Source organism: Oncorhynchus nerka, linkage group LG12, assembly GCF_034236695.1.
Source record: "Oncorhynchus nerka isolate Pitt River linkage group LG12, Oner_Uvic_2.0, whole genome shotgun sequence".
Classification (NCBI taxonomy): domain Eukaryota; kingdom Metazoa; phylum Chordata; class Actinopteri; order Salmoniformes; family Salmonidae; genus Oncorhynchus; species Oncorhynchus nerka.
The window spans coordinates 64,620,450-64,645,838 of NC_088407.1; the positions used below are offsets into that span (position 1 = coordinate 64,620,450).

At 42.6% G+C, this 25,389-nt stretch overlaps 1 protein-coding gene across 3 annotated transcripts; it reads left to right on the forward strand.

Annotated features, from left to right (window-relative positions):
* Positions 1 to 237: 237 nt before the first annotated feature.
* On the forward strand, positions 238 to 25,027 carry LOC115138584 (BAG family molecular chaperone regulator 5-like). Of its 3 annotated transcripts, none has more exons than XM_029675572.2 (3): positions 238 to 366; positions 19,694 to 20,536; positions 20,671 to 25,027. In XM_029675572.2, exons 1-3 carry the CDS (start codon positions 332 to 334, stop codon positions 21,206 to 21,208), a joined length of 1,416 nt encoding a protein of 471 aa, XP_029531432.1. In that variant the 5' UTR covers positions 238 to 331; the 3' UTR covers positions 21,209 to 25,027. The 3 variants fall into 3 exon arrangements, with proteins under 3 accessions (XP_029531432.1, XP_029531435.1, XP_029531433.1); XM_029675575.2 differs by lacking the exon at positions 238 to 366 and adding an exon at positions 10,179 to 10,521; XM_029675573.2 differs by lacking the exon at positions 238 to 366 and adding an exon at positions 12,920 to 13,112.
* The last annotated feature ends 362 nt before the right edge of the window (positions 25,028 to 25,389 follow it).

A 25,389-nucleotide genomic window follows, 5' to 3' on the forward strand; every position in this document is an offset into this window, starting at 1 on the left:
TGTCGTTATATGAATTTGTTCATTTTGATTGGCTCATTACTAAGCACTTCCCCGCACAAAACACATTGAGGGAGTTCCTCGTTAATTCTCAAAGTTTGTATGAAAGAGAGAAACTCATTGGTGTATTGGCTTTCTATGACGATTGAGCTCAGTCAGAACTTGTTGCGAGCATAGGTCCATTTGGCGAGTGGGAATGACAAGTCAGTGGCTTACAGACACTGTTTCCAACTCCTCAGTAAGGAAAGTAGCTATTGGTTGTCCTAAAATTCGCTGGAAGTCGCTAAATGACGCCATAACCCAATTTGCATAATAGGATGTTCATGTAATTGTGATGGACGCTGTACAACGTCGTGGGAGAGTCAAAAAGTGAGTAAAAAACACCCTAAATATGTTTAGGACTACAAATGAACTCTTCTGTCGATTCTTGTTTTTGTTTATGTCACAATTCCAACCCTCCTCCTTTATCCGGGCTTGGGACCGGCAAAAGTGGCCCAAAAGAGACTCTGGCAGAGTTACTTCGTTTTTTGTGTTTTTTTAAACATTTACATCCCGCCCTGAATGTAAGCCAGGGTGGGATCAGCCAGCAGCGGCATCCTCGATTCATTTGCAGTCTGGACGCGGAGGGATGAACATCTCCTGCTCTGACTGCAGCTGATAGGGACTGCTGCGGAGGCCTGGGCCACCTGTGAGTGCTTTGGGACGGGGGTGGGGCCCATGGCAGCACCCGCTGCTCGTTGAGAAGAGTAAGAACGATTACGTGCTTTCACGTCAGTCTCCAAGAAGACCAGAAAAAGTCGCTAGATTTGTCGCTAGTCGCTTTTAAAAAATTGTGTCTCTAGAGGGGTCTGAATACTCGCTAAATATAGCGACAAAGTCGCTTTGTTGGTAACACTGCACAGCGCATCATCTGCTGTTGAACGACAGCACTGCAGCGGAATGATCTTCAAGAAAACTCCAGAGAAAAAGATCTGGTAAACCGCGAAGCAAACAGGCATCTCCCTCTCACGCAGCTGCCAAACTGAGCAGAGAGCGAACTGAACAGATACCACAGTTGCACTTGGCCAAATCAATTCATTAATTAATTATACATTTAATCTGACACGTCGCGACCCACCATTAACAGGTCCGCGACCCAAACCCATACTTTAAGAAAGGCTGCTCTAGGACAAGGTGTCTTTATGATGCAAGATGATTTGTAGATCAAGTCAGTCGACATTCGACCGCAGTCATTTAGATACTCTAACATCGCCAGTATGTCCCGTTTGGGAGACTACAATCATAGTTTCTAAACCCAGGTGCAACATCGGAAGACTTCCCGGAACGCTTGCGAAACAGACCAAACAGATCAGCCTGGGGTTAAGGGTTTGAAAAGTCAATGAGAGAAGTGAACAATTCTTCCATAATTGTTAATTGTATCAATCTAATCGCACAACCTAGATTAGAGCCTTAAATCGTTGAAATTGTTATCACTCCAACCTTATGAGAGTGACAAACTGGCACGTTTTCATTTTCGTCAAAAACAACTTTATATGAGGACATGCACAGTTCGGCGCGAGTCGACCGTTAAGACCTGATGACGTGTTATCTAACCAACATTGCCATGACATTGATCGGGGATGAGAAGCCTTTGGACTGCCAGATGGTGAAGCGTGATTCATCACTCCAGAGAACGCGTTTCCACCTCTCCAGTGTCCAATGGTGGCAAGAAATTTAAGGAACTGACTTGTTGGAAAGGTCGCATCCTATGACAGCGCCACGTTGAATGTCACTGAGCTCTTCAGTGTGGGCCATTCAACTACCAATGTTTGTCTATGGAGATTGCATGGCAGTCTGCTCGATTTTATACACCTGACAACAACAGTTGTGGCTGAAATAGCCACTAATTTGAAGGGGTGTCCCCTTGACTTATTCCCCATTTTGTTGTGTTACAGCCTGAATTCAAAATAGATTAAATATATTTTTTTCTCACCCATCTACAAACAATACCCCATTATGGCAAAGTGAAAACACGTTTTTAGACATTTTTGGAAACTTATTGAAAATTAAATACAGAAATATCTAATTTACATACAGTACCAAGGGTTTTTCTTTATTATTTACTAATACTCTTGGCTTTCTCTCAACCAGATTCACCTGGAATGCTTTTCCAACACTCTTGAAGGAATATGCTGAGCACTTGTTGGCTGCTTTTCCTTCACTCTGCGGTCTCATCCCAAACCGTCTCAATTGGGTTGAGGTCAGGTGATTGTGGAGGCCAGTTCTTCTGATGAAGCACTCCATCACTCTCTTTCTTGGTCAAATAGCCCTTACACAGCCTGGAGGTGTGTTTTGGGTCATTGTCCTGTTGAAAAACAAATGATAGTCCCATTAAGTGCAAACCAGATGGGATGGCGTATCGCTGTAGCCATGCTGGTTAAGTGTGCCTTGAATTCTAAATACATCACTGACAGTGTCACCAGCACACCTCTTACCATCACACCTCTTACTCCATGTTTCATGGTGGGAACCACACATGCGGAGATCTTCCGTTCACCAATTCCACGTCTTACAAAGCCACGGCGGTTGGAACCAAACATCTCAAGTTTGGACTCATCAAATCAAAGGACAGATTTCCACCGGTCTAATGTCCATTGCTCGTGTTTCTTGACCCAAGCAAGTCTCTTCTTATTATTGGTGTCCTTTAGTAGTGATTTATTTGCAGCAATTCGACCACGAAGGCCTGATTCACACAGTCTCCTCTGCACAGTTGATGTTGAGATATGTATGTTACTTGAACTCTGTGAAGCATTTATTTGGGCTGCAATTTCTGAGGCTGGTACCTCTAATGAACTTATCCTCTGCAGGAGAGTTAACTCTGAGTCGTCCTTTCCTGTGGCGGTCCTCATGAGAGCCAGTTTCATCACAGCTCTTGATGGTTTCATCATTGTGCTTGATGGTTTTTGCGAGTGCACTTGAAGAAACTTTAAAAGTTCTTGAAATTTTCCAGATGGACTGACCTTCATGACTTAATGTAATGATGGAATGTCGTTTCTCTTTGCTTTATTTGAGCTGTTCTTGCCATAATATGGACTTGGTCTTTCACCAAATAGGGCTATCTTTTGTATACCAACCCTACCTTGTCACAACACAGCTAATTGGCTCAAACGCATTAAGGAGGAAAGAATTTCCACAATTTAACTGTAAACAAGGCAACAGCTGTTAATTGAAAGGCATTCCAGCTGACTACCTCATAAAGCAGGTTGAGAGAATGCCAAGAGTGTGCAAAGTTGTTATATGGAATGATGTAGTAACCAAAAAAGTGTTAAACAAATCAAAATATAATCTATATTTGAGCTTCTTCAAAGTAGCCACCACTTTATTTGCCTTGATGTGTTTTTTCATAGTTTTGATGTCTTCACTATTATTCTGCAATGTAGAAAATAGTAAAAAATAAAGAAAAACCCTTGGATTAGTAGGTGTGTCCAAACTTTTGACACCCTTGAGTCAATACTTTGTAGAAGCCCCTTTGGCAGTGATTACAGCTGTGAGTCTTTCTGGGTTAGTCTAAGAGCTTTCACACCTGGATTGTGCAACATTTACCCATTATAATTTTTCAAATTCTTCAAGCTCTGTCAAACTGTTTGTTGATCATTGCTAGACAATAATTTTCAGGTCTTGCCATAGAGTTTCAGATTTATGTCAACTGTAGCTTGGCCACTCAGGAACATTCACTGTCTTCTTGGTAAGCAACTCCAGTATAGATTTGGCCTTTTGTTTTAGGTTATTGTCCCGCTGAAAGGTGAATTAATTTCCCAGTGCCTGGTGGAAAGCAGACTGAACCAGGTTTTCCTCTAGGATTTTGCCTGTGCTTAGCTCTATTCCATTTATTTTTTATCCTTTAAAATGTGCCAGTCCTTAATGATTACAGGCATACCCATGAACATGATTCACCACTATGCTTGAAAATATGGAGAATGGTACTATGTCATGTGTTGTATTTGCCATAAAACATAACATTTTGTATTCAGGACTAAACGTTAATTGCTTTGCCAAAAAGTGAATTGCTCACTATTACTTTAGTGCCTTATTGCAGGAAGCATGTTTTGGAATATTTTTATTCTGTACAGGCTTGTTTCTTTTCACTCTGTCTATTAGGTTAGTATTGTGGAGTAACTACAATGTTGTTGATCTATCATCAGTTTTCTCCTATCACAGCCATTAAGCTCTAACTGTTTTAAAGTTACCTTTGGCTTCATGGGGAAATCCCTAAGCGGTTTCCTTCCTTTCCGGCAACGGAGTTAGGAAGGACACCTGTATATTTGTAGTGACTGGGAGTATTGATACATCATACAAAATGTTATTGTTTGTGGAATTGCTTTAACCACTGTAGTATATTGTCTATTGGTGAAAACAAGATCACATTTTTTTCATGAAATTGTTATACAATAAAATATTTCCATTATCATCTATTAAATGTTGAATAGGCCAGATACCTCCATCCACTCATTGTAAAATAATAATTTTATCTTAATTAGGATCCATCTATTGTTCCAAGTTGGAGTAGTATGCTGAGTAAAGTTATGTTTATATATTAGTTTCCAATAATGGAGGACTCACATCTTATGGATCATGCGCATTTTCGCAGCTTTTTGTTAAAAATCGCGCAACATTTCAAAGTCCTGCTACTCATGCCAGGAATATAGTATATGCAAATGATAAGTATGTGTGTATAGAAAACACTCTGATGTCTCTAAAACTGGTTAAATCGTGTCTATGGCTATAACACAACGTGTTTAGCAGTAAAAATCCCTCAAAACTGTTCTCCAAAACCACAAAAAATATATTAATCCGCCAGTCAATGTATTGTTCAAGGCGACTGCAAATACATGAAGCGGTAATGTAAACGCCTACAGCTTCCACACGATGTCGCCAGTGCTGGCATTTTGAGCAGACTTAATCCTTGGTTGTATTACGCTTTATCCTTTCCTGTTTCAGTCTCTCAACAGGATGTTATTAAAATGGAAAAGATGGCCGTTGATTTCCAGACTAGCTGCTATCGAATACAGATCGCCCCGTGATGAATTGTATAGCTAATTAACGTTTATTAATACCTAAAGTTGGTTTAGAAAAGTAGTTTGAAGTGTTTTGTAAAAGTATATAGGCACCTTTTGTCATTTTAAAAAGTGACGTTGCGTCTTGTAAAAGGGAATATTCCTGGATCAGACCGGTCTTCAGAAAATGACATTTTGGCTACACAATGACAGTATTTTTTTGTGAAGAATCAACAACAAGTGGGACACAATCATGAAGTGGAACGACATTTATTGGCTATTTCAAACTTTAACAAATCAAAAACTGAAAAATTGGGCGTGCAAAATTATTCAGCCCCCTTAAGTTAATACTTTGTAGCGCCACCTTTTGCTGCGATTACAGCTGTAAGTCGCTTGGGGTATGTCTCTACCAGTTTTGCACATCGAGAGACTGACATTTTTTCCCATTCCTCCTTGCAAAACAGCTCGAGCTCAGTGAGGTTGGATGGAGAGCATTTGTGAACAGCAGTTTTCAGTTCTTTCCACAGATTCTCGATTGGATTCAGGTCTGGACTTTGACTTGGCCATTCTAACACCTGGATATGTTTATTTTTTAACCATTCCATTGTAGATTTTGCTTTATGTTTTGGATCATTGTCTTGTTGGAAGACAAATCTCCGTCCCAGTCTCAGGTCTTTTGCAGACTCCATCAGGTTTTCTTCCAGAATGGTCCTGTATTTGGCTCCATCCATCTTCCCATCAATTTTAACCATCTTCCCTGTCCCTGCTGAAGAAAAGCAGGCCCAAACCATGATGCTGCCACCACCATGTTTGACAGTGGGGATGGTGTGTTCAGGGTGATGTGCTGTGTTGCTTTTACGCCAAACATAACATTTTGCATTGTTGCCAAAAAGTTACATTTTGGTTTCATCTGACCAGAGCACCTTCTTCCACATGTTTGGTGTGTCTCCCAGGTGGCTTGTGGCAAACTTTAAACGACACTTTTTATGGATATCTTTAAGAAATGGCTTTCTTCTTGCCACTCTTCCATAAAGGCCAGATTTGTGCAATATACAACTGATTGTTGTCCTATGGACAGAGTCTCCCACCTCAGCTGTAGATCTCTGCAGTTCATCCAGAGTGATCATGGGCCTCTTGGCTGCATCTCTGATCAGTCTTCTCCTTGTATGAGCTGAAGGTTTAGAGGGACGGCCAGGTCTTGGTAGATTTGCAGTGGTCTGATACTCCTTCCATTTCAATATTATCGCTTGCACAGTGCTCCTTGGGATGTTTAAAGCTTGGGAAATCTTTTTGTATCCAAATCCGGTTTTAAACTTCTTCTTTTAAACTTCTTCACAACAGTATCTCGGACCTGCCTGGTGTGTTCCTTGTTTTTCATGATGCTCTCTGCGCTTTTAACGGACCTCTGAGTCTATCACAGTGCAGGTGCATTTATACGGAGACTTGATTACACACAGGTGGATTGTATTTATCATCATTAGTCATTTAGGTCAACATTGGATCATTCAGAGATCCTCACTGAACTTCTGGAGAGAGTTTGCTGCACTGAAAGTAAAGGGGCTGGATAATTTTGCACGCCCAATTTTTCAGTTTTTGATTTGTTAAAAAAGTTTGAAATATCCAATAAATGTCGTTCCACTTCATGATTGTGTCCCACTTGTTGTTGATTCTTCACAAAAAAATACAGTTTTATATCTTTATGTTTGAAGCCTGAAATGTGGCAAAATGTCGCAAAGTTCAAGGGGGCCGAATACTTTCGCAAGGCACTGTATACATCCCTTTGTAGCCAACTATTGAGAATAGTTATAAATGATTCTGTGTATTAGGTTTTCCGTGAACTTTAAATACTTTCCCATAAACTTAATATTGTTATTACAATACATGAAACTGAAAGCGCGAACCACTGCTTTTAATCAGGGCAAGGTGTCTGGTAACATGTCCGAATATAAACAATGCAGCTATTCCCTCCGCAAGGCTATTAAACAAGCTAAGCGTCAGTACAGAGACAAAGTGGAATCTCAATTCAATGGCTCAGACACAAGAGGCATGTGGCAGGGTCTACAGTCAATCACGGACTACAAGAAGAAACCCAGCCCAGTCACGGACCAGGATGTCTTGCTCCCAGGCAGACTAAATAACTTTTTTGCCCGCTTTGAGGACAATACAGTGCCACTGACACGGCCTGCAACGAAAACATGCGGTCTCTCCTTCACTGCAGCCGAGGTGAGTAAGACATTTAAACGTGTTAACCCTCGCAAGGCTGCAGGCCCAGACGGCATCCCCAGCCGCGCCCTCAGGGCATGCGCAGACCAGCTGGCCGGTGTGTTTACGGACATATTCAATCAATCCCTATACCAGTCTGCTGTTCCCACATGCTTCAAGAGGGCCACCATTGTTCCTGTTCCCAAGAAAGCTAAGGTAACTGAGCTAAACGACTACCGCCCGTAGCACTCACTTCCGTCATCATGAAGTGCTTTGAGAGACTAGTCAAGGACCATATCACCTCCACCCTACCTGACACCCTAGACCCACTCCAATTTGCTTACCGCCCAAATAGGTCCACAGACGATGCAATCTCAACCACACTGCACACTGCCCTAACCCACCTGGACAAGAGGAATACCTATGTGAGAATGCTGTTCATCGACTACAGCTCGGCATTCAACACCATAGTACCCTCCAAGCTCGTCATCAAGCTCGAGACCCTGGGTCTCGACCCCGCCCTGTGCAACTGGGTACTGGACTTCCTGACGGGCCGCCCCCAGGTGGTGAGGGTAGGCAACAACATCTCCTCCCCGCTGATCCTCAACACGGGGCCCCACAAGGGTGCGTTCTGAGCCCTCTCCTGTACTCCCTGTTCACCCACGACTGCGTGGCCACGCACGCCTCCAACTCAATCATCAAGTTTGCGGACGACACAACAGTGGTAGGCTTGATTACCAACAACGACGAGACGGCCTACAGGGAGGAGGTGAGGGCCCTCGGAGTGTGGTGTCAGGAAAATAACCTCACACTCAACGTCAACAAAACTAAGGAGATGATTGTGGACTTCAGGAAACAGCAAAGGGAACACCCCCCTATCCACATCGATGGAACAGTAGTGGAGAGGGTAACAAGTTTTAAGTTCCTCGGCATACACATCACAGACAAACTGAATTGGTCCACTCACACTGACAGCGTCGTGAAGAAGGCGCAGCAGCGCCTCTTCAACCTCAGGAGGCTGAAGAAATTCGGCTTGTCACCAAAAGCACTCACAAACTTCTACAGATGCACAATCGAGAGCATCCTGGCGGGCTGTATCACCGCCTGGTACGGCAACTGCTCCGCCCTCAACCGTAAGGCTCTCCAGAGGGTAGTGAGGTCTGCACAACGCATCACCGGGGGCAAACTACCTGCCCTCCAGGACACCTACACCACCCGATGTTACAGGAAGGCCATAAAGATCATCAAGGACATCAACCACCCGAACCACTGCCTGTTCACCCCGCTATCATCCAGAAGGCGAGGTCAGTACAGGTGCATCAAAGCTGGGACTGAGAGACTGAAAAACAGCTTCTATCTCAAGGCCATCAGACTGTTAAACAGCCACCACTAACATTGAGTGGCTGCTGCCAACACACTGTCATTGACACTGACCCAACTCCAGCCACTTTAATAATGGGAATTGATGGGAAATGATGTAAATATATCACTAGCCACTTTAAACAATGCTACCTTTATATAATGTTACTTACCCTACATTATTCATCTCATATGCATACGTATATACTGTACTCTAGATCATCGACTGCATCCTTATGTCACTAGCCACTTTAACTATGCCACTTTGTTTACTTTGTCTACATACTCATCTCATATGTATATACTGTACTCGATACCATCTACTGTATGCTGCTCTGTACCATCACTCATTCATATATCCTTATGTACATATTCCTTATCCCCTTACACTGTGTATAAGACAGTAGTTTTGGAATTGTTAGTTAGAATACTTGTTGGTTATCACTGCATTGTCGGAACTAGAAGCACAAGCATTTCGCTACACTCGCATTAACATCTGCTAACCATGTGTATGTGACAAATAAAATTTGATTTGATTTTTACATAAATACCTTACTTAACTGGTACGTTATGAACAGTAATCAGAGGGTGATCATGAATAGCCATTCATTAAAATGTGTCATATTTAAATGTAAACCAGAAGCTTTTGTACAATTTTTATAATAATAATGTTTAATACTGCTGGAATCTGTGCTGTGTTCTTGAGGAATAGACATTTAAAGGTTGGATGTTCGGACTAGCCTTTATAAGGAATTCATGAACATTAATAGTGAGCTGCGACACAAATTCCTCTCTTCGCTTTAAATCTATTTATACCATCATGTAACATTCCAATCACCTTTACACATTTTTCACCAAACCCCCAAAAACATCATCATTAATCATGTCTGTAATAATAGGTCCAGGACAAGACTAATGTTATGTATAGACCTGTCTTCAAGGAATCCAGATGAGTTACTTATTATATGTGGCATGTCCTCTTTCATTCTGTTAGCAATCACATGGGTAAACACATTGCAATCTACATTAAGTAATGTCTCAGGGCACAGATTGTCTATATAGTGTATATCTTGTCTTTACCAGGTTTAGGTATAAGAGTTCGGTATCAACAAGTGCAGGCTGCTGAGGGGAGGACGGCTCATAATAATTGCTGGAACGGAGTATTATTGCCGGAATGGAGTGAATGGAATGGTATGTTTGCTACCATTCCATTAACTCCATTCCGACCATTATTATGAGCCATCCTCCCCCCAGCAGCCTCCACTGGTATCAACCCTTGTTTCATAGTTGGCGTTAGACCGCGTTCAAAATAACTGGGAACTCGGAAATCTGACTTCCGTGCATTCAAGACAACTGAAAAAAGAGGGAAAAAACGAGCTCCAACTGGGAAAAATCGTTTTGAATGGTCATCCAAGTCCAAATTCAAAGCGGAAACTCGGGCATCTGTCTGCAGCTCCGACTGTCCGACTCGAAGTTAGTGTTAGTTCGTGTGCGTGACTACTGAGCTAAAGGTGTGGCCAACTTGCAAAGATACCACGTGACTGAGGACGGTCCACGTACTTCCTTCATTGAAATTAGGTTGGACGAACAACGTATAACACCGATTCAACAATGCTCTCTGATTACTTTGTCAAATTCTTTAACAGAATCCTTTGTCTGCGGCAGCACTAGTGTAATATTAGCTGTTTGCATTGTCCGCATGTGTATCGAATTAAACGCCTAACAAGCCTGTTCATATTCAAACATGTGGTCATTACGATCCCGCTTGGCCAGCATGTCACGCCCGGGACGTTCTTTCCATTCCAACCCCCTGTGAAAATGTCTTGCTAGCCAGCTAGTAGCTATCTACACCTCAGTTTGTGGTTGTGCGTTGTAATGTTTAGTATTGTATCCATCTCTTCACTACTATGGCTGTACGTTGGTTATGCAGGTAAGAATACGGGCATGTAAGCTTATCACATATTCCGTACAGTTTATTATGTGTATTTATTATCGAATTTATTTATTTACCTAGCACCGTTTGGATTTCTACGACGTTAGCTAGCCTACATTTGGTTGTACATAAAATACAAAAAAATGTTGACGCCACATTGATTTCATTAATATATGTGGATTTATTGCACTTCGGCTGACATTATGGTGTCAGTCAGGGGACCAGTGACTGGGAGTCCCTTGTTAACCAGCAGTGTCCCTGGCCCACAAAGAGGATTCATTGTCCTCCAACAACTGGGGCCCCGTTGGAACTACAAAAAGTAGTATTTCCTTTCCTCTTAATTTACTGATTCGAATTTCGAAATGGCTGGGCAAGTGAAAGCCATCTGGTGGAGCCCTTGCGTTTACCAGTGTCCAATCTTGGCATCAATGATTACTGAGGAAGGAAAGTGCACTTTTTTAAAGGAATTTGAATGGGGCCCTGTGACTTTTAAATGTAGACTCAGCAATATGAAAGTGCTGCAACTTCTTGCTCACAACTACATGAACTTGTCCAATAAGAAAATGTAGTTGGCTGTATTGTACTACTGAACACGACCCATGATTATGAACTGTTCTAAGGGGGGGAAAGAACCCCCCCCAGGTTCCTCAAATTGAGGTCTAATAGGCCTGTAGATTATCCTTTTGAGATAGGGGCTAGCTAGAAGGTCACAGTTAGTGATGTAGTTGCAGAAAAATAGGTGGCTTAAGCTGACCGTGGTGCATTTACCCTCCACTGTACCACCGGTCATAGTGTTTACAAATATGACCATTGGCCAGGGTCACACCATCTCACATTCAGTAGGCAGCCAATGAAGACACCCAGGGCCTATTCAGGCTCAACATGTTACAAATATTGGCTAAATATGTAATTACCATAAAACATTTTTTTTAAAGCCATACAATTAGCATTTTCGTACTTCCACTTGCGCTACAACCCGCACTGCAGCTATAATGAATGAGTAGGAAAGTGTATCTATAGGCTTGCACTGTTATTATTAGCGGCTTGAGTCTTATTTTCATTTATTTAATATATATCTAGGAATATTTAACTTTCTCTGTTCACACTTGTGAGAACATGAATTTCTGCATGAGGCAGAAATATTGCGGTGCGACTTGAGTTAAGCTATCACCTGGAAGACATTGTCCCTTTTTGGTCAATGTCAACTAAAGAAGGGGAGAGTGGAGGGACATTTAGAGGCGAACCCTGAGTCTGCTGCCCTCCGCTGAGACTGACCACCAGATGCAAGCACCATCAGCCCAGTAAAATAAAAAGCTAATTATTTAAATGTATTCTCACTCTGCTGTGCCTCACAAGTAATACAACAACTGATCTATTACCGGTGAAATCATAGAGCCAATCTCAAATTTTGAAATTGAATATAAAAAATGGCAGGGCAACTCATGCAAAGCCAATAGGCGTCGATAATGTATTGGGCATATAGTCTACTGCATGGACCACATTGGTACAATACTGTTTTTAATAGGTTAATGTTGCATAGGCTTACGTTTTTTAAGTCATGTTAAAAAAAATCTTAGCGGTAGATATCGGCTTGCATTTTGACTCAGTAAGCTTGACTTTGCAGTAGTCACCAACCTTTTCTAATGTATTTTCTGTGAAGGAATACTATAGTTGCATGCGCCTGATTACTCTTGAAGCAAAACAGCGGACTTTCAATATGAAACTCAAGTGAAAGTGTTTAAAATGCAAATATTTTGATGGTTTGCATTTTGAAAATGCAGATTTCTAAACTTTAAAGCGACCCCTGCATAAGTAGGGGACCCAGGTTATCGGTTTATTCAGTGGCCAACCATCCTCCACAGTCCCCACGAACACCGTTGCCAGTTGTTGGTTATGAATCATTGCCAAATTTCCAGATTGTACATGTCATGGCTGACCATCACTAAATTATTTTTGTCTGTTCTAGGGCTATACACTTCTGTCTGAATATTATGTAATGTTATATTCTCATGAGTTTAAGGCCCTGAACTAATCAATTTTGTGCATAGGCAGGCTTATCTCTCAAATACTCTTCATGGATATGGAAGTTGGCAATGCATGATACAGTTGTAAAATTTTAATCTTTGTCATAGTGGTATTCTAGCAGCAGCAGTTGGTCTCAACTTGCTGCCAAGTGCCAATTAGAGAAATTATTTTGTAGTTCAATGTAAATAGAATGTATTTTTAATTGGGTTTAATAGTGATTACAAGTTACAACGTATCATGTTGACAATAGCAGACTATCAAACTGCTAAAATATATCCACGATCCCGTTTTACAGTTCACTGAAGCCTAGTTTATGACGCGCGTGAACAAACCCTCTGAATTGGTGCTTGGGAGGGGCGACAAAGCACGCAGTGCTTAATGCTGTACGACAGTACAGTACCGAGGTGAATCAGCCATTGAAAACGAAATAGCCGGCATAGCTACATAAAGACAAACCATATTAATTTGGATTACACACTACAGCGCGTACGATCATAGTTGGTTAGCTGATGGAAACGGACATCTTTAGAAATGTGCGCAAAAGTCTTTGGCGCTTTGAAAAGGTGAGACATTTCATGCGCAGCTGGGAAGGTAGTGAGACATTGCTGGCGTTTGTTACATTGAAACAGGAACCTAGCAACTGGCAGATTGAAAATGCGTTTTGTTTGAGCACTGCAAGCCTAAATGATTAGAGTGTCTGCTTACAATGACAATGCTTAAAGCCCTTTTGTAGGTATGTAGAACTATTATGTATGAACAGTATTTATTTGCTCAGTGGGTTGCTACGCGTATGAAGAGGGACTGTTCTAGAACGCTTTTTGGAGAATGGGGTCTCTCAGACAAGGAGCATCACCATACACTATGTTAATCAATTCTAGACTACAGGTATCAATAGATAAATACACTACGTAAACGTATAAGTCAAGTTGGTGGCCCAAAGGAGTTCTTTCGGATTGCGTTCTCTGTCAGGCAATTTTTTATTTGTAAGCTGTTGGCCTCACAGGTAGCCTTGCCCCATTGTGTCCAGAAAAGGGGCATTCGCTGGTAGCATTATGGATTGGAGCCCTCTCTAAAACCAGGATGCCATAACAATATCTGTCTACTCCCTACACATCTGGGAGGCTTGACTAGCCATTTGAGTTTTATTTAGGCTCCTTGCTCATCCTAAACTGACAACAAAATTAAATGTAGGCAGTTTTATTCAACGTTCCAAGCATAAACAATGTTTTTGGTGGTTGTGTAATCATGCACTCCTGTCAATAGGATTTTGTTATGAAAGTCTACTTGTCAATTGAGTGGATTCAGCCCATGGTCATCAACATTCTTTTAGATAGAAGTACAATAGCAACACAGTATTGTCTGAGATGGTCTTTCTAACTATTGTGTCTCATATTAAAAGCCCAATGCAGCTATTTCTGGGTAACAATTAAGTTCCTCATTATAATGGATGTCCATTATAATGAGGTTTGAGCAAAAATTCTTGATTGAGAAACAGTTTATCTTGACTGACTTGGAGTGGTCTGAGTGGGGATGGGGAAAAATAAAAACTAGCGGTTATGGCAGAGAGGTTTGGAAACCTCTTTGTTATTGCCCAATGCAACTGTTTTTATATCAATGTCGTATCACAATTTCACATCTCCCTTTCTGGTTAACAATTAAGTATCTTACTGTTTATATTTTTCCATTTTAAAAATGTACAAAAATTGCCTGTCACCAGAAAACCTGAGATTCCCATCCATGCAAACAGGCTGATTCGAAGGTCCTGTGTAGATGGTTGCTGGTTGAAAAACAATCAGGAAATAACACTGATCAAATAGTTTCACACTTTTACAGTGTTAGTTTCATTACCTGTTGTACAATATGACATAAAACACATGAAAAAATGAATTTTGACTGCAATTGGCCTTTAATTCAAAAGACAAGTAACCTGGCTAAGTGGCTAAGTGTCTGATTCTCCCATGAGGCCTGTTGTCTTTAATTTTTCTGTTAACCCTCAGTTACAGGCTGTTTGTTGTCCTTTCTGACAAATGTGTGTGAATAGGGTAATACTACAGACCCTAGGCCTAAATTGTCTCAACCTTTTCCAATTTCTCCCCTGAGGCAACACTAAAGATTTAGGCTAAATTTTGTAGTATCCAATTGGTAGTTAGTCTTGTCCCATCGCTGCAACTCCAGTATGGACTCGGGAGAGGCGGAGTTCGAGAGCCGTGCGTCACCCGAAACACGATCCAGCCAAGCTGCACTGCTTCTTGACACAATGCCCACTTAACCCGGAAGCCAGCCACACCAATGTGTCGGAGGAAACACCGTACACCTGACGACTGTCAGCGTACATTGTGCCCGGCCCACCACAGGAGTCGCTAGAGCGCGATGGGACAAGGAAATCTCTGCCTGCCAAACCCTCTCCTAACCCGGACTGCTGGGCCAATTGTGCGCCGCCTCATGGGTCTCCCAGTCACGGCCAGCTGTGACACAGCCTGGGATAGAATCCGGGTCTGTAGTGATGCAGGAGGCCCCTGCAAATTGATTAAAAAAATGTAAAAAACATTTGCCCACACCTGCTATAAACTGTCACACCGACAGTATTTTAGGCTTCTAATTTGGGTTTATTTTCTGAATGGTATTGCAATGTTACCAATAGTCCGAATTAAAACATTTCTGTCTGAATATGGTTTAAATGGACCCTAGTAACCCCATAATGACTACTCAATCCAGACTCTTTCTCACCATAATCCCCTTTGGAAAATCCCCAACATACAGTTACGCACTGGGTGCATTCATATATTCACTCTGGAGTGCCAGAGTTCAGATTGTCCATTTGTAAATTCAGAGTGTTTTGTTCTCGGACCGTTCAGAGCACACATTGGACTCTCTGGCTGGAGAGTAGGGTTGATCCGAGCGTTCTGACCTCACAACGGCAGTCAAGCACCCAAGCTAACTGGCTAGCTACTTTCAGACACAAATGAGAACACCTCACTCTGACCATGTTACTTGCCCCAGCAGGGCTGGTTAGGCGGTTTTTATGTCTAGAGCATTGGTGACTAACTGTGCTACTGGCAACCATTAAATTAAAAATAATTGCTGACGTTTACTGACCCCGGTCGGATGTTGCTCGTGCGTAAATTTAATCAGTTATTCTGAAATCGGAGTAGATAGACCGAGTGAGTTCACAAACTTCATCTTTAAGAATGAGAAGAATGCCCTGTATATTGTGACATCACAGACACATCACTGTGGAACAGCAGCAGTAAATATTTTGAGAGCCTCCCAATCTGCTGTGTCTGGAGCCTGGATGCCGATGGCACAGAATTTAGGCTACTGGTGTGTTCTCTTACCGGAGCCAGCTTGATATTATTAATTCCCTCTGGAGTTTTTGTAAGTAGTGATGTTGACTATTTGATACAATTATGCCAACAGTCATCTTTGAGTGAGGGAATTAATTATGTGGGGTGCCCTTTTTTTGTCAGGTCAGACTTTCTCTGAAGAATGTAACTCGATTATGGTTATTTCTGACCTGGGGTGTTAAGACAGCTTTGTTGTCGTTGCAGTAATTAGACTTAGTTCAGTGGTGTTCATTAGACAGTCTTGGACAGCTGAAATAGTAGCCGGCACTGAGCCTAGATCTATAGCCTACGTTCAGTAATGAGTTAAATGATTGTCATGCTCGTGTTATCATTGAAAGTTGAATTAATTTATTGCATGTTTTTAGGACATGCCTGCATGGTTCTTGTTGGTGAAGCGGTCACTAACAAATTAGGATTGTACACTTCCAGTAGCTCATTGGAGGAAATAAGTGGACAAAGGCTGCTTGTTCAAGTTTTTATTTATTTTGTAAAATATAATAAATAGTTTACAAAATAGTGAAATATTAAAGTTATCCTTTATAGATAAAACTATAATACAATATTCAAATGTTGTCCACCTAATCAAATGATCTGAGAATGAATCTGCTATTGCTAGCTAGCACTGCAGTGCATAGTTGAACAGTTTTGAACAAGTAAATTTCTTAAAAAATTAAGGAGAAGCAAGAGAGATATTTAGTTGTATTTTTTTCACTTAGCTAGCGAATGCAGCTTGCTAGTTTAGCCTACTCAAACAGAGAGGGATGCTATGTTAGCTAGCTAGTTATGGCTATCCAACACTGGTACTCTTCCAAGTCAAGAAAGTTTTTGGTTTTATTGATAAAAGATGCTGCCGAAGAGGATGGCTGACGTTTTATATGCTCCTAACCAACTGTGCTCTTTTGTTCGTTTTTGTGTTGTTTAACTTATTTTGTACATAATGTTGCTGCTACCGTCTCTTATGACCGAAAATCACTTCAGGACATCAGAACAGTGATTACTTACCATGATCTGGAAGAAGCTTTTTCCTTTAACGAGATGGATATACTGCTTTTCCGGGAACAGGACCAAATCCCTGTCATTTGCGTGAAGAAAAGACTGAGAAAAAGGGGGCGCAGGTCAGGCTGCCTTCTGAGAATCTGTAGGCGAGCGAGAACTCTCACTGCCATCCGTTCTACTGGCTAACATGCAATTATTGGAAAATAAAATTGGTGACTTACAATTATCCTACCAACGGGACATTAAGAAATTTAATATCATATGTTCACCGAGTCGTGGCTGAACGACGACACGGATAATATAGAGCTGGCGGGATTTTCCATGCACCGGCAGAACATAGAAGAAGCTACGTCTGATAAGAAGAGGGGTGGGGGTGTGTGTCTCTTTGTCAATAACAGCTGGTGCGCAATGTCTAATATTAAAGAAGTCTCAAGGTATTGCTCGCCTGAGGTAGAGTACCTTATGATAAGCTGTAGACCACACCATCTACCAAGAGAGTTCTCATCCTTATTATTCGTAGCCGTCTATTTACCACCCCAGACCGATGCTGGCACTAAGACCGCACTCAAAAAGTTGTTTAAGGCCATAAGCAAACAAGAAAATGTTCATCCAGAAGCGACGCTCCTAGTGGCTGGGGACTTTAATGTAGGCAAACTTAAATCAGTTTTACAAAAATTTTACCAGCATGTCACGTGCAACCAGAGGGGGGGAAAAAAACTCCAGACCACCTTTACTCCCCACACACAGATGCATACAAAGCTCTCCCCCGCCCTCCATTTGGCAAATCTGGCCATAATTCTAAACTCCTGATTCCTGCTTACAAGCAAAAACTAAAGCAGGAAGTACCAGTGACATCAACATCTCCCTCAATGTGAGCAAGACAAAGGAGCTGATCGTGGACTACAGGAAAAGGCGGGCCGAACAGGCCCCCATTAACATTTGATGGGGCTGTAGAGGAGTGGGTCGAGAGTTTCAAGTTCCTTGGTGTCCACATCACCAACGAATTATCATGGTCCAAACACACCAAGACAGTTTTGAAGAGGGCACGACAAAACCTTTTCCCCCTCAGACTGAAAAGATATGGCATGGGTCCCCAGATCCTCAATGTTCTACAGCTGCACCATCGAGAGCATCCTGACCAGTTGCATCACCGCCTGGTATGGCAACTGCTCGGCATCTGACCGTAAGGCGCTACAGAGGGTAGTGCGTACGGCCCAGTACATCACTGGGGCCAAGCTTCCTGCCATCCAGGACCTATATAATAGGCGGTGTCAGAGGAAAGCCCATAAAATTGTCAGAGACTCCAGTCACCCAAGTCATGCTGTTTTCTCTGCTACCGCATGACAAGCTCCTTAACAGCTTCTACCCCCAAGCCATAAGACTGCTGAACAATTAGTCAAATGGCCACCAGACTATTTTAAATTGACATTTACAATTGTTACTTTTTATAATTATTTTTTAATTTTAGTTTATTTGGTAAATGTTTTTTTAACTCTTGAACTGCACTGTTGGTTAAGGGCTTGTATGTAAGCATTTCATGGTAAGGTCAAAACTTGTATTCGGTTTGATTTTAAACTGCTTGCTGACTGTACACTACTACATGATTGTAGTGGGTTTACTAACGCGTTAGTTCTGGTAGCTGTGTTGACGTTAGCTAATATGGTGACAACGGTGTAGCAGTTATGATATGAAGGTTTGGCCTGGTCACAGACCGCTGATGTGTTGTGCACTGAACTCCACAAGTGAAGGAAAAAGGTGAGAGGAGGCTAGCATGTAGATGCGTGAAGGAATTATACAACGATCAAAGGGATCATGCTGTTTGTATGTGGCTGCTATGAAAGTGAACTGTGTTTGTGTGTGATCAGGGGTGTCTTCGTTCCGCTGATTCTGTTGAAAAACGTTTCTTAAACGGAAACAAACAAAACGAGGATAAACATACCAGAATTTGTCCAATAGAAACTCTTGTTTGCAACTGTTGGACTAATGATTACACCCTAGATCAGCTAGATGCAGGCAAGAGTGTGCAAAGCGGTATTGAATGTGTCAATGTCTGTCACATTTCTCTCAACATATGTACCCATGTTGTAAACTTTCAATCATAGGCTAGGTTGTAGCAACCTCATGATGGGTGTAGGGACAATTCGAGTATCATGTAGTAGCCTAAACCTAGCCGTGTTACATTGCGCTGGGTGAATGCAATATGAATGACAGTCATGCTCATAAAAAATATATTGTCCTCATCTTAAAATGCACCGACCGCCACTGCCTTAGGTCAACATTTACATAATGGAAACAAGGACACCTGGCATTGGATATTGGACAAGCCTCATACTGGAGCTTTGTTTTTTTTTCTTAATATTTTCCTATTTTAAGGATGAACAATTAAAAATATATATATATATTATACACAGACAGTACCAGTCAAAAGTTTGGACACCTACTCATTCAAGGGTTTTTCTTTATTTTTGCTATTTTCCACCTTGCAGAATAATAGTGACGACATCAAAACCTATGAAGTAACCCATATGGAATCATGTAGTAACCAAAAAAGTAAAAATATATTTGAGATTCTTCAAAGCAGCCACCCTTTGCCTTGATGACAGCTTTGTACACTCTTGGCATTCTCTCAACCAGTTTCATGAGGTGGTCACCTGGAATGCATTTCAATTAACAGGTGTGCCTTGTTAAAAGTTCATTTGTGTAATTTATTTCCTTAATCTGTTTGAACCAATCAGACTGTAGATCAATGTGTTTTTTTAGCTTTGAACTTTTGTTAATGTATTAGTGCTGTGCCTTATTTACAGCCTGTTTGGGAAGCCCTTTGATGGTGGGAAGAGGATGGACAATGGCAGCCAGCAGCAGCACCCAGCCATGAATAGGCTCTATGAGGTCCAGCGGGAGGTTCAGTCTCTGGGCCCTCAAGTGTGCACCTTCAGCGGGCTAAAGAACGAGCGGGAGTACCGGCGGCTGGAGCGCGAGCTGACCCAGCTGCTCCTGGAAGTGGACCAGGTGGACACGGAGGGCAGGGCAGACCTACAGGGGGCACGCAAGAGAGCAGCCCAAGAAGTAGAGGGGCTGTTGCGCTACCTGGAGGAGAACGCCACCCACCCATCCCGCCTGGCCATCGAGGAGCTGAGCAGGGAGGCCCAGAGGCTGGTGGAGCAGGGTGTGGTGGAGCCTCAGCAGGCTGGTGGCACAGCAGAGATCAGTGATGAGCTGGTGGATGCCGTGCAGGAGCTGATACTGAGGCTCACCCAGGTAAAGACAGGAGGGAGGGTGCCCCTCCGCAAGGCTCGCTACCGGGCCCTGACACGACTGTGTGCCGTGCAGGACGTGATCGAGGGTCGCACGCGCCAGCAGACCCTTCCCCTTTCGGAAGACACACATGTGGCCGTGCAGAGGATCAACCAGGTGATGGTGCAGGTGAGTGGGGCACGCAGCCAGCTGGTGGCACTGCTGATGGGGCTGAGTGGGAGGGATAGCTGTGCCCACCTCTCCCGTGTGCTCACTGAGCTCCTAGTGGAGCTGGATGCCCTGGACGTGTCGGGGAACGCAGCGGTCAGAAACTACCGGAAACAGGTGGTGGAGGAGATCAACAGCCTGCTCAAACACCTGGACCTGGAGGGAGAGGGAGACGATACGCGCAGGTACTCAGCTTTACTAGAATTACAAAAGCTCTGGAGTAATAATACAGAAGGGAAATACAGTATGCATATGTTTACATGCTTTCAGATACAACTTGGCTCAAAAATGTGATTGTGTTGTATATATCTTTCCTCAGGTATGACTTGGGGCAAAATGACTCTATCCGTCAGATTGAGGCGGTGCGTGGTCGGGTGGGCCAGCTGCAGGGGGAGGTCCTTCGACACTGTGGGGTGGGTGACCTCTTCAGGCCCAAGCCTGAGCTCCAGAGTCTCCTCACACATCTGGACCAGGTAGACACAGCCCGTAACCCCTGTATCCGTGAAGCCCGGCGGCGTGCCGTGCTGGAGGTCCAGGCTGTCATCACCTTCCTGGACCTCCGTGAGGCCCTGATCTGCCGCCAGCCCAGCCCCAACGAGCCCTCACAACACAGGGCTGTGTGGATAGTCCTGGGCAGCCTGTCAGACCTCCAGGCCCAGGTACTCTGCTTCAATGGCAAGCAGGCCGACAAGAGCTACAGGCTGCTGGAGGAGCTTCTGACCAAACAGCTGCTGGCTCTGGATGCAGTTGACCCACAGGGCGATGAGATGACCAAGGTGGCCCGCAAGCAAGCAGTCAAGTTTGCCCAGAACATCCTCAGCTTTCTGGACATGAAGACAGATGAGTGGGAATACTGATCCACTGGAAAAGACTGGACGTAGCTGTAGGATGCCCTATGGAATTGTATATAAACTGGTGCATCATCACTAAGAGAGTTTGGGTGTGTAAATATTGTCTAAATCCCAGAATGCACGACAGCAGCGCTTTTGTCTCTTTGTCATTGTTGCTGGGGTGGGGGGAACAACCCAATAACATTTTTGTGAAATAGAATTCGGAGAATAGTGTTCTGACATACAATGTGCTTTTTAAAGTTTACAGATCATCTTTTTGAAATCTACTGTATGTGTGTGCATTTTGATCAGTGTTGTTGTTGGGTTGTGGTTGCAAAGCCTGCGGCCAAAAGCACTGAAGCCTGTTATAGTGGTGGTCAGAGTAGTTAAGATAGTCACTTCGTCTGTTTTTCAAATGCAGGAGTGGGACTAGAGTAATTACATCTCAATGGTATCCATGTTTAGCTTGATTACTTTGGAGGTCAGTTGTAAATTTACTCAGCCAAATGATGTACATGATGTCTCAAAATACTTCTTTACTGAGATGAACTGAGTTTACATCAGTACTGTGAGACAAGATCTTCCTCTGTTCATGTTGCTTCTCCACTTCCATTTGCTCTGTGTCTCTTCCTGGTAATGCTTTAATCAACACTTCTGGGGCAAACTACCCTAACCCTGGACGTACACAGCTGTTTCTGGCAACCATTCAGATGACAAATGAAAAGGGAGAGATTCTTTACGGCTTTAACCACTGTCCTACAATAATGAGGAGAAGAAGGATGTAGAGTTAAAGGGCCTGTGAAAACATTTGTCAATAGGATGGTATGTTATTAAAGACCTTGTATAGAATGAACATTTGTGGACACGATAATTGCCCTGTTTGTAATTTGTAGCTAAATGTTGAATGTGTGTTGCGAGGCTAGTGAAGGGGAAAAACAGTGTGAAGGTGGTTTAGGTTTCATTTTTGTCTGTGGCTTTCTATTGTCAGAGGAATGTGTCTGAGAGCCCCGTAGAGGGTCACTGATTTGGTGTTGCGTGTATTATTATAGCTGGTGACAGTGTTCAGTGGACAGAGCAGTCTAAAACCTCTGCAGAGTTGCAGCAGAGTTAAGAAGCTATTAGTTAAAAAGCCCAAATCTGTGCCTTTCTTTTCATCATATTTTTCACCATCCCGAGCACTTACACTCTGAGATGTGCACTTTTTACTGATTCTCAGCGCTGCACCTGACAGCTCTTTGTAAGCTGACCATGGAATGTCTGGCAGATAGTGCATAGGGCTAACAAAGCTTGAACAGTCCTCGGATAGCTCCCACAGAACTCGCACACTCTCAAAATGACAGAAGTTATTCAAACCTTCTCTGCTGCTATAGAAAAACATATGGCATACAAACAGGGAAATCCAGTATCACAATCATGGGTCAGCTGAAGTGAGATTATTCGATTACACTTGTGTTCAGTGTGGCCCTCATGCAATGGAGGGGTGTTCACACAGCAAGCTTAATGCTCTCTCAAACTAACCAATACAAAATAAGGTACCATTCTGTCAATTTTTGTTGATTTGAAGTAATGTTCTTTGCCAATAACCATACAATCTCTTTCCTTCCTAGGCATATACAGTGCATTCGGAAAGTATTCAGACCCTTGACTTTTTCAGCCTTATTCTAAAAAGGATTACATTGTTTTTTTTCATCGTCAATCTACACACAAGACCCCATAATGACAAAGCAAAAACAGGTTTTTTAGACGTTTTTGCAAATGTATATAAAAGTATTCAGACCCTTTACTCAGTACTTTGAAGTACTTTTGGCAGCCATTACAGCCTTGATTCTTCTTCGGAATGATGCTACAAGCTTGGCACACCTGTATTTGGGGAGTTTCTACCATCCGTCTCTGCAGATCCTTTCAAGCTCTGTCAGTTTGGATGGAGAGCATCGCTGCACATCTCTTTTCAGGTCTCCAGAGATGTTCGATTGGGTTCAAATCCGGGCTCTGGCTGGGCCACTCAAGGACATTGAGGCGTGTCCTTAAGCCACTCCTGCATTGTCTTGGCTGTGTGCTTCGGGTCATTGTTCTGTTGGAAGGTGAACCTTTGTCCCAGTCGAAGGTCCTGAGGAGGTTTTCGTCAAGGGTCTCTCTCTACTTAGCTCCGTTCATCTTTCCCTCGATCCTGACTAGTCCCAGTCCCTGAAAAACATCCACACAGCATGATGATGCTGCCACCACCATGCTTCACTGTAGGGATGGTGCCAGGTTTCCTCCAGACGTGACACTTGGCTTTCAGGCCAAAGAGTTCAATCTTGGTTTCATCAGACCAGAGATTCTTGTTTCTCATGGTCTGAGTCCTTTTGGTGCCTTTTGGCAAACTCCAAGTGAGCTGTCGTGTGCCTTTTACTGGGTGGCTTCTGCCTGGCCACTCCACCATAAAGGCCTAATTACTTCTGGAGCGCTGCAGAGATGGTTGTCCTTCTGGAGAGTTCTCCCATCTCCACAGAAGTACTATGGAGCTCTGTCAGAGTGACCATCGGGTTCTTGGTCACCTCCCTGACCAAGGCCCTTCTTCCACGATTGCTCAGTTTGGCCGGGCGGCCAGATCTAGGAAGAGTCTTGGTGGTTCCAAATGTCTTCCATTTAAGAATTATGGGGACCTTCAATGCTGCAGAATTTTTTTGGTACACCTCACCAGATCTGTGCCTCACGTCTCGGAACTCTACAGACAATTCCTTTGACCTCATGGCTTGGTTTTTGCTCTGACTTGCACTGTCAACTGTGGGACCTTTTATATAGACAGGTGTGTGTGTGTGCCTTTCCAAATAATGCCCAATCAATTTAATTTAACACAGGTGGTCTCCAAGTTGTAGAAACATCTCAAGGATGATCAATGGAAACAGGATGCACCTGAGCTCAATTTCAAGTCTCATAGCAAAGGGTCTAAATACAGATGTAAATAAGGTATTTCTGTTTTTTATATATATTTATATATTTGAAAAAATGTCTAAACCTATTCACTTCTTCATTATGGTGTGTTGTGTGTAGATTGAGGAAAAAATATAATTAATACATTTTAGAATAAGGCTAACAACAAAATGTGGAAAAGGGTAAGGGGTCTGAATACTTTCCGAATGCACTGTACATCGTGGTGAATTTACTAAGATATCTATAGTATCTTCAGTATATTATTGTTTGTTGCTCTATCAATGCGGTCTGTTGTGTGGGATGGGAACCTCTGTGTGAAGGGGTCATTTGTCAGCCAAACCCCTTTTTAAGAGTAGAAGGCCAGATCATAGGCTAACACTATCTGTTCTAATTCTAGTCCTCTTTCTCTGTGTAGCGGACATGAGTCAGTCATGGTTGCTCATGGTAACGTGATGAGGTAGCCTAGCCTGCAACTTCATTATCAGTGTCAGCTGTCGGGCCCAACTTTGCAAAAATAGAACAGTGCTCTTATCTGAAAGTAGTGCTTTCTATCTGAACTATATATGCATCAGTTACATCCATGTGAACAGGACTTCGGTGTTGGTTGAGCAAACAACAAATTACATACAATTGTAGAATGTACAATTTTGTCAAAAAACAATGTTTTATTTATTACTTACCAAAGCTGATTTTTTTTTTAAAATTTTTTTTTAAATCTATATTTTGTTATATATAGCACATATTTTATCTTAGCTTTATCTTGGCCAGGTCGCAATTGTAAATGAGAACTTGTTCTCAACTTGTCTACCTGGTTAAATAAAGGTGAAATAAAATAAATACATTTGGGGTTTCTCACTGTGTGGAATTTTTTTTTTCCTACTTTGCATATGGCAGCAATGTGTCTAAGGTACAGTATTAAATGTTTTAATTTGACTATCTGTTTCTCCAGTCTCCTTTGACTAAGTTGATTGTGGCAGACTTTGCTGTGTTTTTCATACAAGATGCACGTGTACAAAAGCACACTGAGGTTGAAATGATGTGTGAGTGCTTCAATACTAGGTTTGTTAGACCTTTTATTACCCTCTTCATTTTGGAGGGGGATGTCCTGAGTCTATTTGTGTAAAGACCTTTTTTCCCCTTAATTTTATTTCTGGATCGTGCTTTCATATGCACGTGACAGCACTATCATATGAGTAGACAGGTAAAAAAAAAAAAAAAACACAGGGGGTACCGGTACAGAGTCAATGTGGAGGCTATATACAGGGGGTACCGGTACAGAGTCAATGTGGAGGCTA